This window comes from Cicer arietinum, chromosome 1 (genome assembly GCF_000331145.2).
Source record: "Cicer arietinum cultivar CDC Frontier isolate Library 1 chromosome 1, Cicar.CDCFrontier_v2.0, whole genome shotgun sequence".
NCBI lineage: Eukaryota > Viridiplantae > Streptophyta > Magnoliopsida > Fabales > Fabaceae > Cicer > Cicer arietinum.
In genome coordinates this window covers 3,178,356-3,202,762 of record NC_021160.2, presented here as the reverse complement: position 1 = coordinate 3,202,762, position 24,407 = coordinate 3,178,356, and the positions used below count along the sequence as shown (strand labels likewise).

At 30.6% G+C, this 24,407-nt stretch overlaps 4 protein-coding genes across 4 annotated transcripts; 1 reads left to right on the top strand and 3 right to left on the bottom strand.

Annotated features, from left to right (window-relative positions):
- Positions 1 to 2,700: 2,700 nt before the first annotated feature.
- LOC101502161 (cyclic dof factor 4) lies at positions 2,701 to 3,475 on the top strand. Its single transcript, XM_004485836.4, has one exon. It carries the CDS (start codon positions 2,823 to 2,825, stop codon positions 3,273 to 3,275), a length of 453 nt encoding a protein of 150 aa, XP_004485893.1. The 5' UTR covers positions 2,701 to 2,822; the 3' UTR covers positions 3,276 to 3,475.
- Positions 3,476 to 7,119: 3,644 nt separating this feature from the next.
- On the bottom strand, positions 7,120 to 7,949 carry LOC101501838 (olee1-like protein). The gene has a single exon (XM_004485835.4). It carries the CDS (start codon positions 7,813 to 7,815, stop codon positions 7,318 to 7,320), a length of 498 nt encoding a protein of 165 aa, XP_004485892.1. The 5' UTR covers positions 7,816 to 7,949; the 3' UTR covers positions 7,120 to 7,317.
- A 1,574-nt stretch (positions 7,950 to 9,523) lies between these two features.
- LOC101501305 (14-3-3-like protein C) lies at positions 9,524 to 13,358 on the bottom strand. The gene is made up of 7 exons (XM_004485834.4): positions 13,155 to 13,358; positions 12,774 to 13,077; positions 12,597 to 12,684; positions 11,661 to 11,770; positions 11,403 to 11,551; positions 9,958 to 10,010; positions 9,524 to 9,887 (listed from the first exon to the last, which is right to left on the bottom strand). Exons 1-7 carry the CDS (start codon positions 13,219 to 13,221, stop codon positions 9,885 to 9,887), a joined length of 774 nt encoding a protein of 257 aa, XP_004485891.1. The 5' UTR covers positions 13,222 to 13,358; the 3' UTR covers positions 9,524 to 9,884.
- A 2,652-nt stretch (positions 13,359 to 16,010) lies between these two features.
- LOC101500881 (uncharacterized) lies at positions 16,011 to 21,410 on the bottom strand. The gene is made up of 11 exons (XM_004485832.4): positions 21,131 to 21,410; positions 19,984 to 20,128; positions 19,261 to 19,328; positions 18,716 to 18,786; positions 18,321 to 18,584; positions 17,721 to 17,884; positions 17,577 to 17,632; positions 17,448 to 17,500; positions 16,693 to 16,852; positions 16,447 to 16,544; positions 16,011 to 16,368 (listed from the first exon to the last, which is right to left on the bottom strand). Exons 1-11 carry the CDS (start codon positions 21,270 to 21,272, stop codon positions 16,267 to 16,269), a joined length of 1,323 nt encoding a protein of 440 aa, XP_004485889.2. The 5' UTR covers positions 21,273 to 21,410; the 3' UTR covers positions 16,011 to 16,266.
- Between the last annotated feature and the right edge of the window lie 2,997 nt (positions 21,411 to 24,407).

The window sequence follows — 24,407 nt, the reverse complement described above, 5'->3', positions numbered from 1 at the left end:
CATAGTTATTTTCACCTTTAGAATTCGAAATCATCAATGTCTCTACAGATTCATAACCAACATCAACAAGTGCAACATTTTTTCTGAATCTTGAGAGTTTCTTGATTCATTTCTTTCAGGGGGATTTTAATTTTGAATTGGACCTTTGCTTATTTCTATTTGATCTTTTCTTATCAGTTCTTCATCTAGTCACATTCAGACTTTCAACATGATTAACATTCTTAATCTCAAGTCTTTTATAGTTTTCATTTGTCCGGATAGAGACATGCATTTCTTCAAGAGTAATTGTTTGTTCTCTTCCAAACATAATAGCATCCTTGAAATGTTCATATGAACTTGAAAGGGTTCTAAGCAAGATCAGAGCTTTGTTTTCATCATCTAGCTTGACCTCTAAATTCTCTAAATCATCAAGGATCTTGTTAAAATCAACTAGTTGGACTATGACAGATTTCTCTTTATCCATTTTAAAAGAGAATAATTGTTGTTTCAAGAAGAGCCAATTTGAAACTGATTTAGTCATGTTGAGAGATTCAAGTTTAAGCCATAAAGCTGTTGTTGTTGGTTCCCTTGCAACTTCCCTCAAAGATTTGTCTCCAAGACACAAGATGATAATGCTATTTGCTTTTTAATTAGTTCTTCCTTTCCTCGTGTAGTCATTGTTGTTGGAAGAGCTGATTCACCCTTTAATGCGTTTATCAAGTCTTGATGTACCAAAACCACATGCATTTTTATTTTTCATAGACCAAAATCATTTGATCCATTGAATTTTTCAATGTCAGATTTTGTGGATCCAACCATTATTGCTCCCTTCACACAGACGGCACCAATTGTTAAAACAATATTGGGATCTGCAACAAGAATTAACCAACAAAATAGAAAAACAAACAATTTGCAGAGAAAATGAAAATGGAGAACGTTCTTGATTTTCTGCTGAAAATATAGAATGTTTTGAAAACCATAAACAGAGACTGTTTAACGTTCTCCTTTCTGCAGTTTTGAAAACAAGTTTTCAAAATAAAAGTAAACGAAAATTAGAGAAATATAATAGAAGAATAACATCCAGATTTACGTATTCAGTCTCAATTGATGAGACATACATTACAGGCAAGCAAGCTATTGTTAATTGAACTTTACAAAATTAAAGTCTTCTCAAGATTGTTTTCCTAGTATCATTGTTTATGAACCCACAATACTAGCATTTTCACTCAATCTTTCGTCTCTCCCTTGATCTTTCTTCTCTGAATTTCTATAAATCTAGAATGCATATGTCCATCTCTCTCCATTAACAATTACCACTTTCAACAACACATTACAACATACACAATGCATTTATAACTATAGCATTTAAAGTCAAACTTTTTAACTAAATATAACTAACTATAATTAACATTGTCTTAACTAAATTCAGTTATAACTAACTAACTCCAAGTTGTTACTGATTTAAGACATACTTCCACAATAAAAATACAGATAATTATTAACATCTAATTTTAAAAAATAATGTCGATGATGGTTGAAATTTCAAATATTAACATATAACAAAATGCAATGTATACTAAATTGTAACAAATACATACTATCAACTTCATCAAACTAATACAATCACGGACGCCTCAAACAAATAGATAAGTATTTTTTTGAGTTTGTTATAGATTATTTTAACTAAAAATAATCGTATTGGAAGCATTAACTAGTTTGAAAATAGAAGTAGAAGTAGAATTTCACCGGAATAATTAAATTGATTCATTCTTTTACACATATACATCAGGCAAAAGTACATGCATTCCCTTTCGACTAACTTTTGACACTTTTGGAAGCGATCTATCTGGATTAGGCCCACATGGTAGACATTTGAGTACCGCATGATGATAGCGACTAAAACTAGTCTAAACGACATATTAGATTTGTTTGTTTATAATTTTTATAAAAATAATTTTATAGTATTTTATTTTTATTATAATATTATTTTTTTAAATTTAAAAATAAATTTTTAAATAACAAATTAATTTAGATTAGTTATCTTAAAATATTTAATAATGAATATTTACATTAATGAATGTTAAAATTACTTTTTTTTTAATTGGTAACAAATAAAATAAAAAACTTCTATTATTTTTAAATTAATTTTTACAAGAATAATTTTTTAAAATATAAAATTAAAATCACTTTTTTAAAATCTTAAATAAACGAATCAATTATTATATAGTGATAAAATTAAATAAATAATTCTTAGACATACACATAACTTTTCTTTATAGATAGTTAAATATTATAAATTTGACTATATAATATTTATTCGACTTAGACTACCTCAAAATCTAACAATACACAAAAAAGAACAAAATTCACCAAAAGTTTTAAATTTTCTTTTAGGCAAACAGTTACTTATTAAAAAAAGTTAAATATAGAAATTTCAATTATAATATATTGAAAATGTGTATTTTCAACTCTTTAAAAAGTTTAAATTATATTATTTTGAAAATAAAATTTATATTTTAAAATTTTGAAGAAATTTGAGACCCTTTCTTAAAAGTTTTGTACTGTACACTACCCTCAACTGCTTTCCACTCTTCTAACTCCTTTCCATATTTTCTTTGACAAGGCACTTTATTCTTCACATACGTTTAGTTTTTTTGTCGCGTAGCACGTGGTTTATGATTGTGCTAACTAATAAGCACTTTTCGCTTTATTATTTCCCTATGCTTATATATAAAAAGCGCTTCTTTAATATTTCCTCCTCAAAGCCAACCAAAACGAAAACCTTCTCAATTAAGAATAACCGAATAATAATAACACATCTCTCTCTCTCTTTATATGAAAAAATGGGTGAAGAGAACCAAGGGATTAAGCTATTTGGAGCAATAATAAAATTGCATGATGAAGAATTAAAAGAGGGTGAAAAAGGAAGCGAAGATCTAACGGTGGAGAAGAAGCCAGAGGAGATCATACCGTGTCCAAGATGCAAGAGCATGGAAACTAAATTCTGTTACTTCAACAACTACAACGTTAATCAACCAAGACATTTTTGCAAGACTTGTCAGAGATACTGGACGTCTGGTGGGGCCCTCCGTAACGTGCCGATTGGGGCCGGACGTCGGAAGCCCAAGCCCACCGACGGTGCACTTTATGAAACTAATTCGGGTGATGGCCATGATAAGTTTGGGTTGGTTTTGGATAAGTGGCAAGTCGACACGGCGGAGAGTAATTTCCGGCAAGTTTTATCCGGCAAGCGGAGGAGGACGACCTCAGGTGGTTACTCGTTAGCTTTATTGTGATTGACCACTTGTTCTTTTTAGAATATATATCATGAACTATGGACATAGAAGAAACGTATATATTATCTATCCTCTCTCAATTTAGATTTAGATTTGGCCAATATGGAACAATATAGTCATCTCAAATTCAAATGGATTCATATAATAAAAATTGTAAACTGTATTTATTTAATTTATAGCAAATCCATATTCTCCATTAATTTGTAATTAATAATGCTAACAAATTTCAATATTTATTTTTTTAATTGCAAATAATGTCAATACCATAAATTCATTTCAGGTCTGAATAATGAAAACTAACATGAGCTAGGACAAACTTCAATGAAGTTTAAAAAAAATAATCAAGAGTTTAGCTTTATTTTAAAATGGAACTTTGTCTACCCGATAGATAAACTTCATATTGTATTAGATTTTTTTTATATATATGATTCAATATTATAGTGAAAAATCTATAATTTCTCATTTTAAATTATCATTTTAGATGGAAGTTAGGCGCCATAGATAAGAGAAAAATGTAGAACAATAAATGGAATTGTATTAAAAATGAGAGAAGCGATTAAAAGTGGTTTATATGAGCTAACTAATATATACATATTTCAACATATACTTATAATTTGTTCATTAGTGATCGATAATAGTCACGTCAAGAATTTAACTTGGACCTTTTAACAAACTTAAGATCTTCTTCAGTTATTAATTACAGTATATAATACCCCAGCTTAATTTACTTTACTAAAAGTAGACTTCATGGAACGTGATTGGAAATTTTAAGGAATATCCGGAACTTAATCTATCTCTGGTGTTCTATAGAGGATCTGAGCTATATTGCTTGCTTGCTCAACCACAAACTATTGATTATATATATAAATATATTTCCGAGTTTTATTTATTTTTTTAATTATATGATTTTTTTATTGAAAGATAAATAAAATATAATAAAAAATTATTTAAGTTGGAATTTAAATTCAAATACTTCTAAATAATTTTTTCTTAATTGAATCTCACTAACTATTTAAATTGAATCACTTGGTTTCTAAGTTTTAGTTTTACCCGGTCAATCTCCTTTTTTATTTTATTTTAATGCACGGACCAACTCTAAAATGTGTTGAAAGAATTGTTTGTTTGTGCAGCTTAACATAAAGGTCAATAAACCGCTTATTAATATATCATCCACGAAAGCACAAAATTTGGAATTATTATACATCATTTGAGAAGGTTTCAACAACCGAGGGACCAAAGCATATATATCCTATGTACTAAGATGTGAACAACGAACAAAAATTCCGCGGGAAATTAATCTATATACATAATAATGTTCAACCTTATATGTGGAGACGTCACGATTCAGCTTAATACAGCTATTAACGGAATGGATTGAAGATAAATGATTGAACCGAATCATTACATATTAGCTGTGATATATATATGATTGTTTATTCACGAACATTTGAGTTTATTTCATTATTTCCCTTTCTCTTGACATTGAACAAGGTAAAGGCCGGCAAATGAATCATACCAAATCTTTTTATTGATAAACGAATCAAATCAATATTAAAGAAATAGTTTCAATTTATAAATCCATTTTGTGATGGTCTATATTAATTAGGCTCTTGACGTTGAGAGTTCTACGTATCTAATTTAATTTTATTACTCTCTTGATGATTAATCTAAACGTATTTGTTAAGAGTTTAACGTTAAATAAGAATAAGATGTAACTTGAACATGTGTTTATAAATAATAGATAGTTATTATTAAATTACAAATTAATTTTGCAAATGTTGAGATAGACTCAACTCAAAATTTAAAATTCTATTTGGAAGATTATGAGAGGAGGGGGTTTGAGAAAAATTATTGAGAGGAAATGATATTTCCCCAACTTAAATCAGCGGTTGAATTTTCCTTGAAATAGAAATAAATCACCATAAATTAGAGGAACTCAAAAGATTTATTGAAGATTCTAGAGAGTTTAAATAAATTCAGCAAATCTTCTTTTATATTTTTATAGTAATTTTTATATTAAAAGTATATTAATTATATACATCTCCTTTTCACATGTTAAAGAAAGAGCAATGATATTTGAACACAATTTTAAACACAAATACAAACACAAATACATGTGGTTCCCACATAGTCTCTCTTCATTTAATTCCCCTCTTTTATATTTTCTACACAATCTCTCTCTTTATTTAATTTCTCCATCTTTTTATTTTCCCATTTTTTATCTATTTTTTTTTTACTTCTTTTTTTCTTCCTCTATAAAAATAAACTTCACAGATTCATCTTTCTTTTCTTTCATAATTCCTCCTTTTTCCTTTTATTTACTTATTTTAATCAAATTTTTTATGAAGTAACTTTGACATTCTAATCAAACAAAATATAAATTTGGTTAATGACTTAAAATAATATGGTTAATTCCTTACACAACTTGGTTAATGAATTTGAACAGAAAGTTTGGTCATTCTAATCAAACAATATAAATTTGGTTAATGGCTTTAAGAAACATGGACTAAACTTAATATGGACTAACAATTCACAACCCTAACTTTTAGACGAAAATAATCCATTAACCACTTATTATACTTTATTAACCAATAATGTTTACACTATTAACTAGAAAATGAAACAAAAAAAAAAAACCAGAAAACTGTGTATGAGCCAAAAACAACAAAAGTAAACGGTTAAGAAAATATCGGAAGAACTAAAATAAAATAAAAATCTATTTTAAATAATAAAATAAAAATCTAAGAAGTGTAGATTTGGAGAGCAATGTGTAAAAAAATACAAGTGAAAAAAAAATCTAGGTCAACACAAAAATTAGTTGATTCATCTAAAACGAAGAGAGAGAGAAAAGAGAGAATGAAAGAGGAAAAAGACTACAAGAAAAGAGAGAAAAGAAAGAGAGAAGAGAGAGATTGTAGTGTTTAATTTGATTTTATTGTTAATCAATGAAGAGAGAGTAACATAGGTATATTCATGAAGAGAGATAATATAAATATGTATAAATGTGTATAGCGTATACGTATACAGTAGTTGTGTTTGTATTTGTGTTTAAAATTATGTTTAAATAACATTTCTCTTAATGAAACCAATTCTATCGAATAAAGTAAGAAATTTCTCTCTATTACTCTATGATAATCTCTTCTCAAAGTTCTCTATACTTAGTAAGATATGACATGAGTATGAATTACAACGTAAGGAAGAAATATTGTTCTATCGGGGATACAATGGAAAACTTGATAAAGTTTTCAAATAATATATTTGTTTGATTAGCTGTATGTATTTATAAAATTAGAGCCGTCGCTTTTAAAACAATTTTTTTTCTCGCGTTTGTTTCTGAAAATCAAATTATTTTGTCAAACAAGGACATAAGTTAATTATATGATTAATTAATTGATATATGATAAGCTGTTTGAAATGTAATGTAATGTTTTAGATTCACACTCAACATATGATTTCAAATAATCATCCTTTTATTTTTCATTTGTCACATCAATGAAACAGAAGACGCCAAATACTAAATAAGCTTCAAACCACAATGTTGAAGGAATAATTCTTGTATCAATAATTTGGACACATTAACATAGGAAAAGTAAAAATAATAATAATTAAGTAATGTATAATATTAAAATAAATAAATAAATCATATATTTTTTTTAGAAATATACATCGTTTATAATGGTTGTAAAAAAATAAAAAAAAATATACATCGTTTATAATGCTTGATAATTATTTGGTATAGAAGGTAATTTTTTGTTTATGCGTTTGAATTCTCTAATATTAGGAAGTGTAAATTTCCTTTACTCTTAAAAATCCAAAATGAATTAAAAATAAAGTAGAAGATACATAAAAAAAAAAACCATTGGCATTATCTGAAATAAAAATGAGAGGAATATCCTTTGAGGGTCTTCAGTATAGGAAAACTCCTCTGAAAGGTAAATACATAAAAGCTTACATTATTAATAATTGTTGACATAAGAGTCCTAATGAATGGGGGCTAAGGAAAAAGCCCACCTTAGTATTATTAAATAAAATTAGAAATAGTTCAAATGAGGGAACCATCTTCATTAATTCCGAGGTCCTTGAGAACATCAGCACAACCAGGAAGACGTTCTTTCTTAAGGAAACCAAGAGGGTTAGCGGTACGAAGAGGGGACACAATTCCATTGTTGTTTGTGATGCTGATCCTAGCTGCTTGTTCCAAGTGAGAATCTGAGTCAACCTCTGAACAATCTTTCCTTGGACTCTTTGCAAGTGTTATTTCACACACTTCATCTTCATGGTCTCCATCTACTTCCACTCTGTATGTTCCTGATGCATCTGTCACTGCCTCTTTGCTGAATGTCACTGTTCCATTGTCTTCTTTGCACTCCATACGTACGGTTGCACCTTCCATGAACTCAGTCAACTTGGTAATGAACTGTGTGCGGCATGTGTCACAGTAAACGACGCCCTCAACAAAGAATCGGTCATTGCAATAAACCGAACCAAAGAAGGATAAGAAGCAAAGGGTTGAGATAAGGATGATTGTAGACTTTGCCATATTGTCACTAATGCGTTCTTGATATTCTTTATGTAATTTAATTTGTTTCTAAGAAGGTTCGACTGTTTGCAATGAAGAAGGGGAATGTGTTTTATACTAATAATCATGGATCAAATTAGTTTTACTTTGTCTATTTCTTCTATGAGGTTCTAATTTCTCCCTTTAATTTTGGATGGTGGAAATTGTTGTTTTGACCCGTTTTTTTCTCTCTAGTTTGAGATTGCAATCTTAGACAATAAAAACCACAAATGTGGGATGTATAATTAATCATCAAGACCAGCTAAATAGGGAAAAAATCAACACTGACCATTCGTTGCCTAAGAATTTGATTGAGTCAGCATGTGACATAAAACATTCCTAATTATAGTTACAATTTATTCCTCTTGCATTTTTATTATTCCATGAACTATATTCATCAATTTAATTGTCTATTCTAAACTATGTTCGACAATGTAGCAAGTGGTCAAAATTTCATCGAAACGTCTATCAAGGTTTATTTACAAGTAACTTATAATGTTTACACGTAAATTATTTTTAAAATCAACCCTCAATTTTAGTTCACTTAGGATCGCTATTTTTTCAACTTAGTCATTAAAGTATATAAAAACAAGAAATCATTTTTGGAATCAAGCCTTGCCTTAGTCTCTAAAGTATATAAAGTTTGTCATATTTTTTATACATAATTTTTTTCTTCCTATTAGTCTATAGAGTCGTAAGAAGAATTTCATATACTTTAAAAATTATTTATTATCCCCATAAAAAGAAAACTCGCTATTATTTTCGATATGTTGATTCTTACAAAAGGATTTTCCATTATACTAAAAACCATATTTGACAGAATCCATTATTTTGATCCAAATGAAACTTCATTTAACAGAATATTTGGTAACTTATAGTAAAAAGTGACAATTTTCCTTCGTTTTATTTTTTAACAATTTTTCCTTTTAAACTTGAAAGTGTTTACAGGTTCGATTTGGATTTGTGCAAAACAAGTATAAAATAACCACAGCGAGGTTGACCAAACAAAAAACCATAGTGTGCATCGCTATCAATGATGGCAAAACAATGGATATGAATAAGATTATCTCTATCTCTGAAAGTGGCAAGGACACGGTTGCTAGTTCTGAAAGCTCAAAGGAGAAGAGTTACCTAAAACATTATAATCCGAATCTAAATAGTCTGAGCATATCTAATTATAATAGTATATATCTAACAGCTGAGATACATAATAGCCTGAACTTGAATAAAAATATTGAATTCATATTGTATATTTTTATAGTTACTATGTTAAAGGTAAAAGCATGTTCAAAATCAAAACTATTTTTTCTAAAAGCTTTTATGACAACTTTTTTTTTTCTTTCTAAAAGCGAAGAGCCTGTTTCATAACAGTTTTAAAACCAATTTTATATTTTATTTGAAGAAAATGGTTTTCTTCGGCCGAACCTCCGTTTGAAAAGAGAGGACTCATAATCTAAGGCAAACATGTTGTCTCGACATCAAAGGAAATTCATGGAAGAAATGTGTAAGAGAAAATTCAAAGGAAATTCATTAAAGGCAGTCATAATTTTGTGACACTATTCTCACGCCATCACCTATTAACTTCGCTTTCGTTTTTATTCATCGTTTCTTTCTCCTTATACCTGTATCACTCTCACGTGTCCATAGAGGTGGGTGTAAGAGAATCATTGTTATTTTTTTGCTCATACAATAGTTTAAAATAAACATCATTTCCTTGTAAAGCGATGAAATAATCTAAGACTATCTTTTTTAAAAGTACATGTAAAATAAAAGCACCAATTTAGTTACAGCCAACCATGGATTTGTTTCAAGTAGCTAAAACGGAACCTAAAGCAACATTGACGGTGTTGCATTCTATTGTCAAATAAAGAGGAAAGCCCCAGGATTTATAATTCTCCTAGAGACTGCCTTACTCTTCAATTAAAACATCCTAATGGTGAGCTACAAACTTCCTACACCTAGAAAACATGGAAAAAGAAAACCAACAGAAGCTGCATAGAGACTAGTCTTTCATATTCACATCACAAACGCCTAGAAAAATCTGCATCACTTTACTGCAAAAATAACTTTGTTATGGTACAAGTATAACCAGAAGACAATCTAGAAGGTGGGTCAATTACATACCTCTGCATTATTTCCCGCAGGAGCACGGGCAGACTCCACCTTTTGTTCATCAGCTGTTAAAAAAAGAGGATCTTCAGGAACCAGGACAATATAACAAATAGAAGGAAGGTTAAAGACCCAATAGTAAAAAGATTAGAGTTCAGAGGAAAATAAAAAATGCATAGGAAGAGGTGAGGCAAGTTTGAAATGAAAATAAATTGCAAAATTGAGGCATAGACCATTAGACAGTACACCGTTATACACCATACCACTTTGACCTTTTGCTATATTACTATTGATATGTATAGGATGCTCATAGACTTTTATCTTTAAGACAAAAGATTGCTTCTTTTTTCATAACAATGCTCTTAACATATATTTCTCTAAAGGAGATTTTTTGTGAACTATGAAATAAGAATGGAGTGATTAAAAAAACACCCTTAGCAGAGGAGTAACTGTTACACAGTTGTATAAATTAATTGCACGAGTATTAGCCTCAAATACAAAATTTGAGCAGAACTAGGCTGGAAGAAGATAGGGAACCAAAGAAAATCACTTAATAAAAGGCCTAAGATAAATAAAGTAGGTTTAACAAAAAAACAAAATAGAAAATCACTTAATAAAAGGCCTAAGTATGTAATTTACTGATAAACAAAAAATTATAAAATAATTCTAATTTAAAAGGAAACGCTAAAGACAAACAATAATACCACTAAGACCCAATGCCGAAGTTCATGAATCATCCCTAATATTACAATCAAATTCCGATCACATATCTGATATACATAAACCCCACTTGTTAGATTCAAAAATCAGTACCTCAATCATAATATCTTGTTAGAGTTAAATAACTATCACTATGATCAACAACACCATATGATTCAGTGAAGCAATGAGGAATTGAGGATCATAAACCTATGAGTTGGTACTTGGTTCCCATAGATTTATTTAGATGATTCCAATTATAAAAATGAAGTAATTAGACAATTGAAATCAAATTTCTTACTTAGCTTTGTTATTTCAACACGAAAAATTCATCATTTACAGCAAGCAGGTTATTTAGACACTTTTTCAACAAAAACAGCCAGGCCCTGGTTTTTCTTCAGGATAGTAAAGTTATGAAAATTTAAATGGATTTTTTATTAAATATTTGGAGAGGAATTATGTTGATGTTGCATGGAACAAAATAACATCTGGTTCTCTAAGCCTGATCATTGTTTCTTTCATTGGATCTTGTTCTGATGCAAAAATGAGTTTGAATCCCTATCAAGGGACAACTTATACTATTAACAACATCACATGAACAGAGAGAACATTCAGAAACAAGCATGTTATCAACATTCAACACATACTCCTATCCGACTAGATAAATTATCAAGTGCTATCAATCTAAAAAAACATTTCATACATATTTCACTTCCTGTGCGGTTCAAACTAGCAAAGTTATAGGAAAAGACTAATCTTACCTCCTTCCTCAGGAATGTCAGAAGTCCACAAGGTGAGGTTGTCCTTCAGAAGCTGCATGATCAGTGTGCTGTCTTTGTAAGACTCCTCACCAAGAGAATCCAATTCAGAGATTGCTCCATCAAATGCCTGTTTGGCAAGGTGACATGCCCTGAAATACAAGAGAGTAACATGTTAAATTTGTTTAAGAGACTGACATAGCATGAACACATAAAAACTGAAGTAACATACTTCAAGTAAGAAGGTAATATTAGACATACCTTTCAGGAGAGTTCAAGATTTCATAATAGAAGACAGAGAAGTTCAAAGCCAAACCCAGACTGACGGGATGTGTGGGAGGTAACTCAGCCTCGGCAGCAGCTGAAGCTTTCTGCAATAATTTTCATGAATAATTATTAAGAGACAACAAGACTGACATGAACAGATGCAAAAATACTCTTGAAGCTTAATAGATAAATTGGCACTTCCCTCTGGTTCAATGGTGGTGTTTTCATGTAAATGAGGTCAAACCACCAAAACTAATCACATATCAGTCTTGAGAAAAATATAGAACATAGCAAATAAATGTCATGCCTGAAGACTAAGTACTACTGCGTAGCATCTCCCTTCACCTTTCAATCCTTAATAAGTATAGTCTTACTACTGTTACGAACCATTAGACTGACCGCTTTAAAATGTATATTACTCCCTCAGTATCATTATAAATGTCATGTTTGGAATATTTCTCCATCTCAAATAATTTTCACTTTAGAATATCTAATTTTTTTTCAATAATACTCTCAATAATTAAACAGTCCACCTAGCTTTTTCACTACTACTACTTTCAACCACTCTAATTAATATAGATATTTCAGTCTTCACACATTATTTTACTATATAGAAATCGACATAACTATTCATTTTGTTAAAAAGTGGGCATTTTAAAATGACACCAATAATGAGACAGAGGGGTTATAATGACTGCTGCTCACAAATTATGTACGTAAGAAACATAGTAAGATTGAAGCACAAGTTATTTTAATCAAACATTCCTCATTACATACATCAACCTTTTAGAAGTTTTAGTCTATATGATATGGCAAGTCCTGCAGAATTCTTTATATTCATATATTGGATATATTTAATTCAAAAAGAATATAAATGTAAAGTAATCCAATCCAAGCATGAATAAGCATAAGGAATCCGAGGTAGCATACCTGATATGCTTTCAAGGACTGATCAGCAACCTCTTTCCTCTCATCACCACTCTTAAACTCAGCCAGATAACGGTAGTAGTCACCTTTCCTACAATGCAATGAAAGTAAAACAATGACATTCAAAACTCAAAGCGAAAAAAACAAAAAACAAAACGAATCAAAATCCATATGGCTCACATTTTGTAGTAAAATACATGAGATTCACCAGAAGAATGGGGAATGAGATGATCATCAATCACAGTCATGATATCAGCGCAGAAATCAGACAACTCTGATTCAACCTTTTTCCTATACTCCTTAATCCGATTCACATTTGCATCGTTCCCTTTCGCTTCTTCCCTTTGTTCAATGGAGGAAATAATCCTCCAAGACGCCCTACGTGCTCCAACTACATTCTTGTAAGCAACTGCCAGAAGGTTTCGCTCTTCAACCGTCAATTCAACATCAAGCTTAGCAACTTTCTTCATCGCATCAACCATTTCTAAACGAAACAATAATAAGAAATAAGCAAAAAGGAAAATCGAAAGGAAAAGAAGAATGCAAGAAATGAAACCTAACCTTCGTAGCGTTCGGCTTGTTCAGCGAGCTTTGCGATGTAGACGAAGTTTTGATTGGAGGAAGCCATTGCCGATCGAAGAGGTTTGAATTTGGCGAAACGGTTTTGATTGTGTTTCTAGAGAGTTGGATGAAGCGCGAGTGAGTGAGAGTGAGGGTTTCGTCTTTATAGACGCGCGGTTGGAAATGATTAGCATTTGGGTCGAAATTGAATTCAAAAAAGGAACGTATCTTGTTTTTACACTTTTTCCTTGATTGATGATTTGGATGTATTTCGAAATTCAATTTCAAAAATGCTCTTAGTGCTTTACCTTCATTTTCTGGAATATAAACCTCAAAAATTCTGTTTGAATTTAGAAATGAAAATGTTTTGAAATTACGAATCATTTTTTAAAAAAACTTGTATATATAATTAACGGTTAAATTAAAGAAAAATTTAAGTGTATTTCATTAAATATTTTTTCATAAGATTTCTTAATATAAAATACATGTTTTGGGGTTATAATAAACTTTAAAAAAATTATGAATTTATAAAATCAAAGTTGGTTAAGTTTAAATCATATTCTTTTTAAATGGTTTTGTCCTTCATTTAACCTAATAAATATACTAACAATTACATTTATTAAGTAACATCTTATTCGATATATATTTATTAAAGTCGAACTTTTTTATTTTTCAATTATCTATACAATTTTAGTCTCAATCCATAATTTGTTCAAAATTAATGATTTTTGACTTAAAACTAGTAATTCTTTATCCTATAAATGGTATTTTTCTTTCTTCAACTTTCCAATTGGGTTCATAAATCCCCATTTTTTATGTTAAAAATAATCATTAAAGTATCATTATTTTATGTTACAACTAAAACCGTAATAAATATTATAATTGATGACTAAAAAGTTTAATATTAAATTAATAAATTATTTTCAAGAGCGAAAGTATAATTTCTAAAAATGATAATTAGACTCAGATTCAATAAGTACACGAACAAAAAAAAACTATAATAATTAGGGTAAAAATCAGTATAATAAATATGGGCACGAGGACATGCAATTACCCGCAAAATTAAGCGGGAGTGCGGGTACCATAATACCCACCCACTCCGTCCTCGCACTTATATAGATTATTTATTTATTTATTTATTATACTAGTGTTTAAATTAATTAATTATTTTCTTTTATGTTTTAACATCTATTAATATCATTGGACTCCTACAATATTTATAATCGAAAGATAAACGTTTACAAACTTTTTTAAAATTTGATTATGATGAATAAGTAAATAATTGTGATTTTATAACTAAGAGTTATACCTTATTAATTGTGACATTATAATTATAATTATAATTGCAACTTTTTATCATTTTTTTTACAGATCTCAAATAATATTGTCATATGACTTGCAACTTCATAAAATATTATTATAGATATTTGAACGTGTATTGTGATGAATGTTCATTTAAAATATCTGAGTTAGAAAATATTTTGGTTTATAATACGAATTTAAGATATTTGGATATACCAAGTGAATAAGAATACGGGTATTAAAGTTGATATATAAGATATACGGGCACAAAGTAGTTTTTAAACTACGTCTATGGAGACACGGGCACAAAGTATTTTTTTAAACTACGTCTATGGAGACAGATACTATAGTATTCTATCCAAACCCTACTCATTGTCGTACATAGTAATTTCATATAAGATTAATCTTTATCTATCCTTACATATTAAAGTCAAAAGATAACTAATTATGATCTACGAAGGAGCAGTATTTTTATTGGTCCATTTTATACAAAGCCATATATCACCCTTCAATGATACTGCCTAACACTTTTTAGCATCGCCGTCTTTGCTCAATGCATATTCCATCTCCAAAATAAGGCACCTCCATTACCACAACGAGGCACATGATAACACCATAGTCTAGCATCCTATATACAGCAATTGTTGTGTAACACTCATTCAATGTTGTAGCTCTGCACCCTCCATTGCCACTCTCGTTTGTATGCCCCTCACTACTTTTTTTTGAGACTCTCCGGTCGTTTCCACCACTTCTATCACTCCCGTTATCTCTATCAGTGCTCCACACTCTCCACCACCGTGTCATCCCCAACACTCCTGCTGCGACCTGATACCCTCATTGTCCACACCCGACACATCTACCATATCACCATGTTCATCACTATTTTACACTCATCACTATTATCATCGCCACCAAAACTATCCATTATCACCGTCACAAAACACCTTTCACTATTAAATCCTCTTTGTGACACAATGCCTTTACCATATTTATGCTATATAGGTTTGAATTGGCTTGCAAAATCTTAATATCATGATATTGCTCAATCACGTTTGCCTTATTATATATTGTGAGCAAAGTTTGATATTAATTTTAATTGAATAAACTATTGTTTATTCACAGTAAAATTGTATAACTTGTCATTCAGGTCAAGTTGGTTCTGTATCACACTTGATAGTAGTCATAAATCAATTGACCCAAAAATGATATGGTTTTTTCACATTTATAGTGACATTCAGATATATAAAATTAATCAAATCAAAAAGTAAGAATGGGGGAAAACAAATAAAACCCATTTAAACTCCTCCCATAACACACATGTTTCAAAGGTTACAACAAGCAAACATCGAGTTGGAGGGATGGCATTCGTTAAAATGTAGTATTTGACACACCAACGAAGCAACTGCATTTGGCATTTTATCTTCTCTATGATTAATTTTAACAGACATAATAAAGGTATACCGTACAAACTTGTGTTGCTTTTCTCAAATCCCTTTTCTTCATTAAACAGGCAATAGGCATAATTGTTACTGAGCTAGAGCTCTGCTCAACAAATAGCAAAATCTAGATCAATCTGTTAACCATGTCCATATGTCAAAAAATTAAAGCTTATAGGGTGTACCAATCATGCAGAAGCTAAATAAGGATTCCCCCTTTTCCAAATGTCTGTAGTGCTTCTTGTCTAATCTAGTCTGTTTGACTCTAGAAGAGGTTTTTGATGTTTATTTTAATTTATTTAGTTATAAGAATCACTTCTATTCTGTTTTTTTAATTTCAAATATGTACATACAAATGATGCAGTCAACATTTTTTATGATGTTGGTAAAATTGATGACGTTTCCTCCTGTTTTAAGTTGTCAACAACATGAGCGACTACTCCTACACCAGCATTGTGAAGCCACTTCTTTTTCACCTGAAATCCAAGGAGTACTCATGTTATAAACTATATCAGTGATGTCAACATGAAAAGAAGATTCAGAGGATGCATTACATGGATGTTGCTGTGAGCAAAGAGAGGCCAGGCTGCTGAGTGAAAGTTGACATCAACTTTTTTCCATCCCAATCGCTGTAATCCCCGTATCATCTCCTCTGTTTAAAGCAATCAAGTGGTTTTAGCAATAAGACTGCAGTGTCTCAAAATGTAAATTAATTTATCTTCTGTTAATTTTAGCAATTAGACTATTGTGTCAAAATGTAAAATAGAGTATCTTCTGTTAGTTTTGATTATGGTAATCACCTTCCATAATTTCATGAAATTCTACATTATTCTGGGTAAGCTGTGCAGTCTCCTTTGCTTTCACAGCTTCCGGAGGAAATTGAGGTCCATCGGAAGGAACCGGGGGGCAGTATTTCACATCAACAACATGCTTGTATCCATCCAACGATTGGCGTGGAGGCTGTCGGCAAAAAATACAAAATGTTAGGTACTCTACATATAAATATTTGAATTCTCAACTTCTATAGTTCAGGTGTTTTCCCTTCTGGCATTTAATAATTTCCTCCACAATGTTCGTTTTTAAATACAGGCCTCTATTTTAAGCCAACATGTTGTGGTTCTGCATTGAACGACATATCTACTTTTAATTTATAATTATGATGGGACATTTGAAGCATAAGGTATGGATATTATTTGCGATATTAGCTGCAATCATAAGTATATAACCATTCCAATGATTCAAAATGTGAAGACCACGTTAAGACTGACAATGTTCAAGAGAGAGTAGAAAAGTGCTTATGAAATTATTGAAAATTAATGCATTACAGTCAGGTGTTACAGGAGTTTTTAATTCTCTTAGCTTTGTCAAATACGGGAGTTAACCACATTATGGAGTTCAGCTACTATGTACAAATTTCATAATCCTATTATATGTTAATTTTATTATTATCCAGATATTTAATATTAATCGTAATAAATATTACTTTTAATATTCGAGACCTACCCACTACAACATAAAAAGGAGATAATCGAAGAAGAAAAATTATCATATTCACCTTACCAAGTTCGGTTTCCCTCCTTATAGAGGATGTGCGCCACCCAACCATATCTATATAAAGTTAAAGGCATTACACACATTAAGGAAGAGAGAGCCAATAAGTGTCACTAATATTTTGAATGGATACGATCATATGATACATTAGCATAAACAACACGACATCTAAATGCTTCAAGTGCAGATCTACAAAACAGAAAAATGTTATAAGCACATGATTGCTTAACTGAAACAAAGGAATTTGTAATCAGAAAAGAAAAATTCCTTCACTCACATGAACTTTCCATCTTCACAGTCAGAAGCCATTCTCAAAAGAAGGGATGGTTTGTTGGGTTCACCATCAGTAAGGAAAAGCTGAGTACCAGTCCGACCAATAAAAAGTGGAGCTATAGGCGCAACAAGCTTTTCTAGGATCGAAACACCAAATAGAAATGGAAGCTGTAAAGTATGAGTATTAAACAGAAAAAATCATTAAAAAAAAAAAAGTACAAACTCCAATGACCAGTGTAAAAAATCTAAATGAGAGCAGGCAATGCATACAATATAGATTGTTGTGGCAATCATGAAAATAAATGATTGAATTTGAGCAAAGAATGGAAGAAAAAAAATTAGAGCAACATTTACACTACGCTCAATGACAAAAAAATTGTAGAACTTCTAAGAGTTAAAATTTCCATAGATTGCCCAAAATCTGAGTAAGTTAAAGCTGCAATCATTGAATACTATAATTGCTGAAAGAATCAGCATAGAGCATACATTATCTAAAGAAAGAAACGATACTACGTAGCATTTTCAGATATAAGCCCATATATAACTAACATAGTAACATGTATAAAAAAACAAAAGCTCCATAATTTGATTGTTTTGAACATACTTGTTTTTTTCCCCTTACACCAAGATGTGGAGTTGCTAGAGTAATAAAATTAATTGGTTCAAGTCCAGCAATCGTCCCTCTTGAAAAGTCTGTTCTCTGTGAATTTTCCATCATGCAGTTCATTGAATCACCAAGTTGGCCGCTATTATAGGTATCAGGTGAATAAAGAACAGAAATTGCATATCTAGCAAAGAGGCCTCCAAGAGAATGGGCAACAAAGGAAATTCGCTTCAGGCTCTTTGTCTTCTTTACAACTTGCATGACCTGTTGTGATAAATGAAAATACTATATTATACATCCTAATTCAAGAGTCAAGATAGACTGCATGCTATCAGAACTGACTCTTGAGGTCTAAACTTTAGACAGGAATTTGCATATAATACTTCAAGACTCACTTCATCAGCTAATCGCTTTCCAGCTTCATCAATCCCAGTAAATGTCTTAGTGTAGGCGTTTGATGAACTTGCTGCAGAAATCAAATAAATTTTTCAGGACTATCAAAAAACAATTAAAGATTAATTTCACATTGGCGCATACACAAGCAATTCTACAGACAAATTTTCTCATCATTTACAGCTTGGGCTAAACTAGTATGCAATTTTTCTCATGCATTACACAGCAAACAGACAGGGTTTAGCACTAGGGAGATAGTATGATCAGCTTTGAGTTGGCTAAGGCATCTCAGTCAGTTTAACGCAGTAAAGCAATCATCCAAAGATTTAAAAAAATGTTCTCCTGTTAAGGTTTGAATATGTTTTGGTGCAGAATACACAAAACAAGCATTTTCCATTACCTTCAAAGAGTTTTAGGTATTTGCACACTACAGAACTTAATCAAGCACATTTCAAAATAAAAATCGCATTTAAAGAAATCAAGAAAAGAAATGTGGTTGAAACAAAACATACGGCATGAAGCCATAAGTAAAAAAAGATGTAGTTACCATATATTAAAAAGCTTTTTCCAAGGTGCGTTTTTAACTCAGCCTCCGTATAACTCCAGTCACTTGGGCTGTGTCAGTTAAAATATTAGTCAATTATGTGAGGCATAATTCGAGAGCAAAAATTAGCAGAAAAAAAGTGAACAATTGCTAGACACCCCTTGCTGTACAAACAGTAAATAATGAATGACTAAAGAACTTTTCTAGCATCCATTTACTACAGATACTGTGCATTGCTTTTGAGTTCTGACAAAACCTATTTATCCAGATTTTAGTGTTAGACATCTGGATCCTCAACTAACTAAGTTTCCAGTAAGTATTAAGCCAAGAAAATGTGTCACGCCCATTGCCTTGCTTTTCTAGGGAAATATGTTTTGATTGTGTTAAGGCTAGGGCATGGAAAATCTATATACTCTGAATTAAACATTAAAAGAACTCAGGTTTTAGATAATTAAACATACGCAGTGTAGTTAGTAGTAAGGAAATGATTTTTAAGACCCCCAACCAACAACACCTGCTAGTATGATTTTCTATAAATCATTGAACAATAAAAAATGTTTCTGGAGAATGAAAGTCATCATTTACTCTCACTTACTCAGAGAAACTTTCAATATTGTGTATAATCATAGAAACATTAAGCATATTTATTTTTCTTTCAACTGTCAGCTCATACTATCCTTTAACTCAAATATGAACATAAAAATATAGTAATTCAGACAACATTACCTAGACCAGATACCATGGACAAGGACAAGAAGATGATCAGGATCATTCTTCAGATTCACAATGGTTTTAACAGGAGACTTTCCCTGAGTGGTAGTACTCATAGCTTGAGCTCTAAGGCTCTCCTGACGCTGTTCTCTGTTAGCACCTGCAGAAGTTCATCTCCAGCATTAATATTAATCAAAAGAAAAATTTGAACAACAAAGCAAGGGGGAAGAGAATGCAAGCCTAAATGAACAAATATTCTACTATCAATAAAGAGAAAAGGGAGGCAATTTTCTATCTCAATATATTTGTTCATGAATATAAGGTCAGTCATTATAAGTATGATACATTCTCTCTCCCTTTTCCTCACCTTACTCTAGTTTCAAGATGAGTGACCGCTGACCATAACTTCCAAAATCCTAAGCAGTTATGACACTAATGCAGTAACGCCAATACAGTAAACAGCTTATAAGCTAACAAGTGATAACCAATTCAAAAATATGAAAAACAGTGTCTCATTTGATTTTGAGGTGTGTTGTTTAGAAACACAAAAGTTGGACACGGTATCCAACACTATAAAATACAACTTGGATGTGTGTAGGTTTGGAACGAGGAGAGATAAAACTCAGAAAAGACAATATAAAACTCGAAAATGGTATGTATATAGGTGTTGATATCGGATTTTGAGTCCAACAAACAAGCTCTTCATCTTAAAAGTAAATCCGCAAAGTACCTACCTACCGAACTAAAACTGGGTATTCTGACATGCAAATTAAGACCAGACCAACAAGATTAAACAATTGATCGTGGTTTCAAGTTCTACAAAGACAATCTCAACCACAATTTCAAAGCTTATTACATCTCTACAAGACTACAACCACAATTCAGGCTATATTTAACCACAATTCTCTGTAACATCAAGGATTGCGATGCAGACTGCAATTTAAAACCTTTCAATTGGTAAAAAACACGAGTACATCACACACTCATCATGGCTTTAGACATTAAAAATGTACGAAACCACGATCAAATTAAAACAGAAGTTCTATAATTTCAATATCCCACAAATTTAGCCAATTTAAGAATAAGTTAAACAAAAATAAAAGCTCGAGGCTGTAGAACCAAGGAATAACCTAAAACTCATTAAAAAAAAAGAGGGAATTACCAGAAAGGGAAGTAAAAATGGAGTTAGGGGTGGATGATGAAGAACAGCAGGGGGAGGATGAAGATGAAGGCTGAGAAGAGGAGCGATTAGCAATTCGTGGGGAGTAATTACAGCGAGCGTAAATCAAAGGGGATGCTGCCATATATATTGAGAGAAATATTTGTCCTCTTTCCTTTATTATCACAGTGTTTCCAAATAGTTATGATATTTATGTGGTTCCAATTTGAGTGCAATGCTAGTAATTATGAAGATGAAAGAATTTGATAAGTAAACGATGTGTGGTGTGATAGGGAAATGGTAGCGCCATGCCAAGGGTGTGTCAAAACAGAACCATCGTTCATTCATTCATTCATCTCTGACTGAATACTGTGTCTTGTGAGTTGGGATGGCGCCAGGTCAGCTAGTGCTTGCCAATCAGGTCAAGACACCAAAGATTGATTCAGCGCCTAACCACTATGAAGAGGAATTTGATATATATAATTTTTTATTAGGTATATTTTAATTTAATTTTTCAAAAAGCTTTGAACTCTAGCTGGTCCGGTGTTAATTAGACGATAACAGATCTCTAACTGTGTGAGTGTACACATTCTATAACTGCAGTGAAACTCGATATATTTGAGGAGCCTCTCTTTTTTGACCAACGAACACTACACGTCAGCAATATAAGTTCAAGATGGTACGATAAAAGAATGGGGAAATTATAATAAACTTCATCACTCTTGTTCGCCTTCACTCGTCTTTGACCTTACTCCTTGTCGTCGTCACATCCCCTACACCAGGTGGTTTAACATATAAGATTGAGTCATATTAGAAAGGTACTAGACACGACAATGCAAGATGATTCATATTGGAGATCTTTCTAGTTTATACACTGGGAAATATATTATTTCAATATATTCTATACCATCAACATCTTGCTTCCTGTGATTGAATCGCGCCAGGCCTCTAACAAATAACAATAATTATAGCTTACAAACTTTATACCCTCAGGCCTCAGAACATTCACAGCACCATGTTTTGGACCCCAAAAATGCACCTTGATGGTCATATGACAGTACTACCATGCAATATCAATCTCCTGCTAAAAGAATCATTGCATCCAGATTACCTTCCCAATTATACTCACTGCTATTCTAAAATGGCTATTTGGTTGATGTTGCTCCGGTGAATAAGCATGCTTCCAAGAGGTCACTAAAATGAGGGAATCAAGCTTGTAATCAACATGTAATTGTCTTAAAATCAACCATATTTGAATTTGACGCTATGCTAGCTTTTCTAATAAATGAAAAACCAAAGTAAAATTACTTGTAGTTTGTTAGCCATATATTAAAAATCAATTTATTAGAAAAAATAAATAGACGAAAAAATAAACAGTGTTAACCAAGAGGAGAGATATTTATTTACTAGATGAGAATTTAAGAAAGATTAATGTATATTTTTAAACTAGAAGGTGTCAGTGATATTTTTAAAGACATTAAAGAATATGAGTGTAATTTTTCCTAAATAAATTATTGTACGGTGAACACTATAGTTTTGTTGGATGGAATACTCACACCTCTGATCTAATTGTTTAATGTTATATTTAACTATTTTAAATTAAATTTAAAATTTGGATATCAAAATATCAGTATCCAACAAAATTTCAAGGTACCAGAAAATTTATACATGAACACTGTGGTACCTATCTTTAATTATAAATATTTTTTTAAATAATGTCTTTTAATATCATTTCCATGAAATTAGAACCTTGGGTTTACTTAGAGCTTTGGACTAAAACTGTCAATTTGACAAGCCTCCTAATTATTGGCCTCACCCACATGTTGGAGGGGTTAAAAAATTTATAATTTAAAATGCCCCCAAAAAGTAAGCCTCAGCCCCCTAAAATTTTGGGGGCCTATAGGGCCACGTTTTCAAAAAAAAAAAAAAAAACGATTTTTTTTCAGAAAAAAAAATTGATAATTTTTTTCGATTTTTTTACCGATAAAAAATTTTGATTTTTTTTCGAAATTTTTTTATTGTAGAAAAAAAATCAAATTTTTTCGAGAATTTTTATTTATTTTTCTCACAACTTTTTTAGAAAAAAAAAATATTTTTTAATTTTTCTCGAAAAAAATAAATTTCAAAAATTTTTCAAGAAAAAATCTCAATATTATCAAAATATTGGAGCCTATAAGTCCCCTCTCTTAAGCCCCATGAAATAATGGACCAAGATTTTATAAAAAATATTTTTATATGAGGCATAATATTAAGAGTTTAATAAAAAAAAATTAAGGGGCCTAGTAGTTGAGGCTTTTTTGAGAGCTCTACTTGTGACATCTAGTTGACTAGTTTTTTTTATGAACAGAAATTGAAATTGGTAATGGAAGATTTAAAATACTCGTATATAAACCATATATTCTTTCTTAACCTCGTACATTATACATCAACCACTTTAACTAGAAGTTGAGCAAATTCAAGAACGGCTAGGAAAAATTACATTTTCCAAATTCATTTTATCAACTTTTAAAATAATAAATAAGCTAAACAAATTGATATTTTATATACACACTCTCTTTTATTTGTTCACGAAACATCTCAATATTTGTTCTTTTATATACAATACCAAGATGTATTATGAATAGTTAGACTATATCGAGATGTATTGTAGAGTCTTTGACACATTTTCCTTTATTGATTGAAATTCATATGAATTCTGTTTGTGTGAGTCTCACTTAAATTTTGTATGACTCATATAAATTTCAGCCAATAAAAGAGTCTGGATTAAAAGATATTTTGTACTAATTGTAATAATATTGTCTTGACTCATATGTTTAATAGGAAAACCATATAAAGTGATCTACCATTTTATTTACATATTATATATTTTGTTGATTCATAACTTTAAAAATTGTTAAATAATACTAATAAATTTAGACAAGTTCTACAATACAATAAAAATAAAAGAATGTACATCAGTATTATAAATATTTTGACCAATAGTTTTCTATAATTTATTCATATCAATATTATTATAGTATGACATTATTATAATATCTATTCAAGTTGATTAAATTAAGAGTTTTTGTATATTTATTTATTCAATTTTAATTTTAGTAATTAGATACGTCATTTCAAAATAAACCCAAAAAATAACATTTAAAAATTTAAAAATATTAAATATAAACTATGATCAAACTCATTTATAAGTGACATATCATTTAACTATTAATAATTTAATTTTATAATACTAAAATATGTTAATTTTTAAATATATCATATAAATTCCCATAAATCTATA